At 40.0% G+C, this 8,517-nt stretch overlaps 1 protein-coding gene across 1 annotated transcript; it reads left to right on the forward strand.

Annotated features, from left to right (window-relative positions):
• Positions 1 to 1,778: 1,778 nt before the first annotated feature.
• On the forward strand, positions 1,779 to 7,743 carry prkcq (protein kinase C, theta; the record flags this gene model as incomplete). Its single annotated transcript, XM_010786311.1, has 14 exons — positions 1,779 to 1,953; positions 2,025 to 2,056; positions 2,155 to 2,240; positions 2,619 to 2,748; positions 3,172 to 3,281; positions 3,561 to 3,687; positions 3,787 to 3,947; positions 4,407 to 4,580; positions 4,660 to 4,751; positions 5,174 to 5,236; positions 5,319 to 5,457; positions 5,713 to 5,901; positions 6,079 to 6,207; positions 6,770 to 7,743. Coding segments are annotated over 14 exons (1,766 nt in total), but the record flags the coding sequence as incomplete, so codon positions are not given.
• Positions 7,744 to 8,517: the final 774 nt, after the last annotated feature.

The following is an 8,517-nucleotide window of genomic DNA, read 5'->3' on the forward strand; positions in this document are numbered from 1 at the left end:
AATGCTGCCGCCATCTTGCTCAGCTCAGCTCTGTGCTGAGCTCTGAGAGCGGGAAAGACGGACTGCCCTCCCCTGCCCTCTGCTGGCGCGTGCTGTGCATTACAACCAATGTCGTCCCTGTCAAAACTCCGTGTCAGTGTAATAGAATGAAACGCATCTGTGATTTGGCGCACAGTCTGTGACGTCACGGTATTGAAAATCATACCGACGGGATTTCGAAATACCCTGGTATACCGTAATATCATCATACCGCCCAAGCCTACCCCCTAGAGGAGGTTAGGTCCAACAGCTGCCCACACCCCCCGTCAAATTGTCCTACCCACATTGAGGATGCTTCCTACACCCATGCCCCATACACGCACAACCTGTGCTGCAACTCGAGCGTTACTTGATAAATCCACACATTGGTGAGACCCAGACCATTGTGGACTCTGTAGTGGACATTTTGTTCGCATGCATATCCTTCTACTCTTATGAGTTACTCTATCAATCTGCACTGTACAGAGGACATCCTGGGCTTTCCAGTGATAGGTCAGTGGTTAAATTGCATGCTGGGAAGTCCCTCTTTTTTTTCATCCACAATGGCCGGCATACCAACAACAACATGTTATAGAAAGAGGAGGGGTATTTCAAATATTGCTGATCAATTGTTATTTTTACCATAAAAATCAGATATGTTCTTGTCTATTAACATTTGATATGAATTATATTAGTTCTGAAAGCAGTTAAATAATTTGTGGTCAAACGTCTTTTAGTGTGGCTAGTATGTACTTCTGTAAACTGTTTTTTAATATTGTATGATATGTTTGTTTAACTACACTAAAGGAAACTAAATCATTACTCAAAGTAACAAACAAATTATTTGTCATGTTTACTTTGGATTTGAAGCAGCTCCTTCAAACATGTCTTTATGACCTTTAAGCTACAAGATGACCTTTGTAAGCATTTAAACGTCTACATCAGGGGTGTCAAACTCAAGGCCCGGGGGCCAAATCCGGCCCGCGACTTCATTTTATGTGGCCCCACAAGAGCTTGCAAAGAATATAATATGTTTTTTATANCAGTTAGTCTGGATGTCAGGACATACTAAGGCAGGGGTGTCAAACTCAAGGCCCGGGGGCCAAATCCGGCCCGCGACTTCATTTTATGTGGCCCCACAAGAGCTTGCAAAGAATATAATATGTTTTTTATACGGTTACATGGCGATTTACAGAAGCACGTTGCCCATAAACTACATGTCCCACAATGCATCTCAAATTACAATTTTTTTCTCAGAATTTGACATTTTTTCTCAGAATTTGCCCTTTTCCGAATGGATTTTTTTCCAAAATGTCCTTTCATTTAGCTTTCTTTNATTTTGTGACGTTCTCACTGAAGAGACTTGCAATTATTTGCCCTAGACTTCTGCTTTCAGACCGAGTTAATTATGAAGTTATTACCCTATCCGATAATAATCCAATGCAGAGGCAATAATGTAATATAATACATTATTTTATATATATTAAATATGTACATTTATATAGTCTTAAAGTTACAACCGGCCCTTTGAGTGCAACCATAATGCGAATGTGGCCCGAGATGAAAATGAGTTCGACACCCCTGGTTTAAACAAAATGAAACCCACAAAACTCTCATAAATCCACAAAAGGTGAGAAATAGAAACTTAGGTGTTAAAACCTTCTTTCCAGTAAACAATCATTCCTGTGAAAGCTGAGCTCTACCAAATGTGTTTTTTCATGTTTTATCGTTTATATACATATTTACATGATGTGTTTCAGACGCTGCAGGTCAGCCTGAGGAAGAGTCGGGACAAATGAGAGAGGGTCTGTTCGCCCTGCATCAGCGGCGAGGGGCCATCAAACAAGCCAAAGTTCACGTTGTCAAATGTCACGAGTTCAGCGCCACCTTTTTCCCTCAACCCACCTTCTGCTCCGTCTGCAAAGAGTTTGTCTGGTACGAAAACTATCATCGACAAATTATCATGTTTTGCATTATAACGACTAATTGGTTTTTTTCCACCGCAGGGGTCTAAACAAGCAGGGGTACCAGTGCAGACGTGAGTGTCGGATGAATATTTTCCACTGATGTATTGGAAGTTTAACAGTGCCTTTTTTCAACCCCATAATGTCCAACTGTCATTTTCGTTTTCTACAGAGTGCAACGCAGCTATTCACAAAAAATGCATAGACAAGGTTATCGCCAAATGCACTGGTTCCGCCATCAACAGCAAAGAAACAATGGTGAGTATCTGCCTCACACTCATTGTTTCACATAAACGCTCTTATGTCATAGCGTCTGAGCAGTCACACTAAAAGACTTGTGGTTATACTGCTTACTAATCACCTCATACAGAGGAATCATTAAGCCACACATGTCTCGTCTCATTCACTGCTTTTATCTTTTGACTCACTTCCTCCTCAGAGTTCATACGCATGAAACCAAAAGAGAATACTAAACCCTTGTTGTAATACGCAGTGTAAGAAGAACAGACCTGCCCCCCTCTGTTTAGGGACAGGAAGTGTTCTCTATATTTTAAAATAAAAATTGCACTACAGGCAAGAAAGTATGTATTTTGTGCCAGGGCCTCCATGCTGAGCTGTATGATGTGTGTCCTGCAGATCCACAAGGAGCGCTTCAAGATCGACATGCCGCACAGGTTTAGAGTGTACAACTACAAAAGTCCAACGTTCTGTGAACACTGCGGTACTCTGCTCTGGGGGCTCGCCAAGCAGGGGCTCAAATGTGAGGGTGAGGGGCGGAAGATTTAACATTTCTGTGGATTCATTACTAATTTATGTTTTGTAGACACACCTCATACACATCAACTTTCTTTGTGTTACTACAACTGATTAAACTAATGGAACACTTGCCTAGTAAACACACGTTGTTTGTTCCTCGATTTGTCTTTCCTTTATGACCTAGAAGGTTACTACATATAATGTAGGGTAACTTATAATAAATGTTATTCATGATGGTAAAAGAGCTAGAAATACCAACTACAGAAGCAGATATATTTAACAAACAGAATTAGTACCAGAAAAGTTATTTCCTCTGTAGCATCACACAATTAAAATTGGAGGTAGAATCAGTGCCATAGCCCTCGTAAATACAAAACGTCCTCAAAAAGGCATGTTTTTTATCTGCGGTGGTAATTCTGTGTTTTCTGTGCAGAATGCTGCATGAACGTCCATCATAAATGCCAGAAGAAAGTAGCCAACCTATGCGGGATCAACCAGAAACTCATGGCTGAAGCTCTGGCCATGATCGAGACTAAACAGCAGGTGAGACACACTACACTCTGCAATTTCAAAACATTTTCATGTGTACATTTTGAACTGCCTACGTTATAGGGAATAATGGAGATATATGAAACGGCCACCATTTTCGGTTGAAGCGAATGTTTTGCAACTTTTTTTGTTTTGGAATTGATCATCTTAAACCTTCTTCAATAAACCTTACTTTTGGAATCTTTGCAAACTTTTTTGTTGAAAAGGCTGTTTTCAGAGGCCTTTCCACCAACATGTTAGACTTTAAATCTCAGCCCTACCTTTTGCCTTCAGGCCAGAAGCTCCAGGGACACTGAAATGGAAATCATCGGCAGAGAGGGTCCAGTCAGTGTCGACCAGCCGGGGGTTATCAGAGCTCCGTCTGGGTTAGTAACGTCCACAGCTACACCTGCAAACAAAGGTACATTAGTTTCAAAAACCTGCACCCTGTCCTCTATTCTCGACGATAGTTTTTCTAATATAACGCATATATTCCCCATTCCTGCTTCATGACCTGAAGAGATGCAGGGTGTTTCATGGGAAGGACCGGCAGACAGGAGCATCACTGAGGCGCTGAAAGAAGAAGAGCCTCTGTACGCCGTCCCAAAGAAGGACCAACCCAGATTCACCGTCAATGACTTCATTCTGCACAAGATGCTCGGGAAAGGCAGCTTCGGCAAGGTACAGCTTCTGATTCAAAGAAAAGCAAATGCACACAGGGGGATTTACAGCAGAACTCAGCGAAAAGCATAATTCCAGCACTCTTCTCAAACTATAAGACTTAGTATCTGCCAGACACTCATTAAGTAAGTATTTCAGCATTATTAATGGTATGTTTCTAAGTAATAATAACTTGTTATAGCTATGCACAATAACAAACGACACATTTAGGGGAATACGTTTTCCATTAGTATGTCATCAGTGATATTTTAGTTCTTCGCATTAATTCAAAGCTTTCATACATGACATTATGACACATTTTGGGCAACCCTTACTGCCGCTAGTTTCCACAGGAAACCAACAACTTGTTGCTTTAATGTCAGTGGGAGGCAGTAATCACAAAGGTGTTTCAGAAGTGCGAGTGTCAAAGAAAATATAACTGTCCAGCCGCAGCAGTTTTAACAAATCTTTCTGTTACAGGTATTTTTAGCCGAGCTGAAGAGAAGTGGGAATTTTTACGCAGTGAAGGCTCTGAAGAAGGACGTGGTGCTGATGGACGATGACGTGGAATGCACCATGGTGGAGAAGAGGGTCCTCTCTTTAGCCTGGGAAAACCCTTTCCTCACACACCTTTACTGCACCTTCCAGACCAAGGTAACACCAAGGAACACTTGGATTCATCTGTACATTTACTACAGTCACACATCTGACCTTCCTACATGTGTTTATCCAGGAAAACCTGTTCTTTGTCATGGAGTATTTGAACGGAGGGGATCTCATGTTCCATATCCAGAGCTGCCACAAATTTGAGTTGCACAGAGCCACGTATGTATCCCGGCAATATGCTAAATTTGTTAAGATGCCCAACTTAGGTCTGTGCTGTTTGGTTGGGATGCTTTGCTTGCTTTTAACCCTAACCCTAACCCTAACCCTTGGCAGGAGTGTGTAGTGAATACAAATGTGAATGTTTTCAGAATTGCAAATTCACATACTATCAATACTTAGTAGGGATGTCACAGTACCCAACATTTTGTAGTCGATACAAATACCTTTTGAATTCCAAGATTCTCAATACTTATTTAATACCATGTAAAAGTCCCCCCCAAACTAACAGCCTGCTGGTAATGGCTTACTAAATCATTCATTTAGCAGGCAGTAAGCAGTACATACTGATTGAGTATGTAGGAGGCAAGACTAAACTAACATCCCACATTTTTTTCCTCGCTACCATTTATGTTTCTCCACAGATTCTATGGAGCAGAAATCATCTGTGGGCTTCAGTTCCTGCACTCCAGAGGAATAATTTACAGGTAAATGTTCAGTAAAAGCTAGAAACAGAACTGAACCTGATGAAAAAACTGTTGGTGCTCATATCTTGCTGCTCCTCTGCAGGGATCTGAAGCTGGATAATGTGCTGCTGGACTCTGAAGGTCACATAAAGATCGCAGACTTTGGCATGTGTAAGGAGAACATGCAGAACGACACCCTGACCTCCACCTTCTGTGGGACGCCTGACTACATAGCTCCTGAGGTGATCACACACAACAAATATTTACATTTGCATAAGACTATATATTAATGGGCAAACCAACACTAGCAGATGTACCTTAAGTGGTAATTCACTTAAAGCATTTTCCAAAAGTGTTATCCTACCAAGCACAGATAATGTAATATTACTTCACCAAGGAAAAATCTATGGGTATCAGACTGCATGTAGAATGTTTCGAAAGCGAATAAAAAAAAAGCTACACTGTATGTTTTTAACCTTTATGTAATTATATATCAGATACTGCTGGGTCAGAAGTACAACAGCTCAGCAGACTGGTGGTCATTCGGGGTTCTGCTCTACGAGATGCTGATCGGGCACTCTCCATTTCACGGCCAAGACGAAGAGGAGCTGTTTCAGTCTATACGGACCGACAACCCCTTTTATCCCCCCTGGCTCTCCAAAGACTCCAAAGACCTTCTGATCAAGGTCAGACGTGTGTTTCAAACGTTGTACTAGGGGTACTAAAGCAGTACATTTATACAAGCAAAACATTCCTTGACTCACAAATTCAGTGTGGCCGGATTTACACAAGTTAGGTGTTTTTTTTTGTGGAAAAACGTTTTAAACTGCCTGTTTGTAACCTTGGTTTTGTTTATTCCGCAGCTGTTTGTGAGGGAGCCTGAGGAGCGCCTTGGACTGAAGGGAAACATCCGACAGCACAAGTTCTTTAGCAGCACCGACTGGAACAACCTGGAACAACGCAAGGTGGCACCGCCCTTCAAGCCAACTATAGTAAGTGCAATCACATGCTCTCACTTTTTCATTTAAATTTGAAGGGCCTGATTTTTGCTAGGAAGCATGGTAACTGAATATATTTACCTACTTTTAAAGTGAAGAATAGGGCTGCAACTAAAGTTAGTTAATATGAATCAGGATAAGCCAACACTTACAGTATTCAAAATCTAAGATGATATCAAGTCTCATATCAGAATATCAATATAATATTGATATATTGCCTAGCTGCTCTAACGATCATTGTCATTATCCTTTTTAGTGATTATTACACTACTTTAAGAGGGCACATACTGAAAGGATGTCAACAGTTCATCTTTGTAAACCTTAAATAAAAATGTATAAAGTGTTTTTTAGGATTAATACTGTAATAGAAAGGTTATTTTGCGATACAATACTGTATAAATATTTTTCTAATACTCCTATTCTCATCTAATGACCAACATATTGAGTTACATGTATTATAGTCCAATAGTTAAGGATACATAATACTTTCAATTGGTGTATATTGTTATTATATATATATATATGTATTTACGCATTTTCTCTTCCACTCTGACAGTCATCCCCCAGTGACTGCAGTAACTTTGACAAAGAGTTTATCAACGAGAAGCCACGACTGTCTTGTGCCGACCGTACGCTCATCAACAGCGTTGATCAGACGATGTTCAAGAACTTCTCCTTCGTGAACCCGGGGATGGCCCGCCCGGCAGCACGCTGAGCACTGGACAAAACAACCTACTACATTACAAACAAGTCGCTCACACACAACCAGCACTTACTGAAACTGAAATGGACTGCAGAGACTTTAGACTGTGAATGTCACAAAACTCAACTGTATCTGTAATTATGATGATAACCACTAAAGTGTGTGTCCTCAGTGTAAGTCACAGACATGGCTACTATGACAGTATATGGGTCTTAACTCTTAAGTCTCTCCATTTAAAATAGTGTTAAAATAAAACTAAAATATCCACAAAAAGCCTTTGGTAATCTCATCTTCTGGTATCAGACAAAGAGGCCCAGAACACATACCAAGAAGTCCGTTATACTCACACACAATTCATCAAGTGGCATATACTGTATATCACCTATAAATCTTGCCTTTGCGCTCATGAAGGTGTGTTTCTAAATAAAAAGGTGTTGTAAAAATCTTACGGAGCTTCGTAGTAATATGTGAGGGTAAAGTTCTTAAAATAAAAGCAAACAAAACATGTGGTTACAGATAATTAGTGTTATTGTTTTCTTTCCTGTCTTATTCCCTAGCCTGATGAGTATTTTACCTCCATGTTCGATACAGATGTTAAAATGTGTTGTGTAAATAAATGTAACGTCATTCTGTCGATATACTGGACTGTCAGTTGGATGGATATACGTTAGTGTGTAGCAGGATTTAGTTTACATGTATTTTCTTATTGAACCTCAGGAGGTTTTATTGATGCTATATTTTGGATCAGGTACTTAGATCAGCTGCATACTGTAGTTGTTATTGTTCTATTCATTGTGAATCATGTCTAATAAAATATGAGGTTTGTATACTGTTGTTTGTTTTGTTTATGACTTAACTAAATGTGAGGGGTATCTATAAAGATATACTGAGAGTTGAGGTGGAAGAATAACCACGTCAAGTTTTCCAAATTACTTGCACAAATTAATTAAATGCTAGTAAATTACTACTCTACTCACCACTTGCTTATAAGCAAGTGGTGAGTAGAATTTCATCACTCACCACTAGCCTTTCTTTTTTAACCCTTTATTATAACCATGGGAAGCTTAAGCAAGGGATGCGTACTGCGTTTAGTGGTTAGCAGAAGTATTCAATGTGAACCTGTTAGCTAAACGTGTTTCGGACATATGAAACTAGCCTAAAAATTACAATATGGAGAATGTGTAGCCTCTGCAGCCACAATGAAGGCCAACTACCATGTAGCCTCTCTGGTCCAGTTTAACTTAGTGACATCATGATAAATCAACATTTTAATGTATTTATTTTTGAAAAACTTGCAGTGCAGTTCACCCCCAGTTTGTACATTGCATGTTACTTTACTAGCCGATTTCATATTTAAATGCGTGTGATGCTAACCGTTAGCTAACGGCTAAATCGTTTTTGGGAGATACATTGAAATAAAGTCCAAATTTGAGGAAAAAACTGAAAACACTTACGGCAGTTTTGAATACTTTTCCACATTCCTGCAATACTCTTCTGGCCATTTCGAAGGAAAACCATTCCACTCTTTGTACAAGTAAAGCCTTTAAACTTTTTTCACAAGACGTGGCTGCTTAATTGCTAATGTAAACAAAGATGGCAGC

The sequence above is a fragment of the Notothenia coriiceps genome, unplaced genomic scaffold (genome assembly GCF_000735185.1).
Source record: "Notothenia coriiceps isolate Sejong01 unplaced genomic scaffold, NC01 NC01_scaffold00029057, whole genome shotgun sequence".
Classification (NCBI taxonomy): Eukaryota; Metazoa; Chordata; class Actinopteri; order Perciformes; family Nototheniidae; genus Notothenia; species Notothenia coriiceps.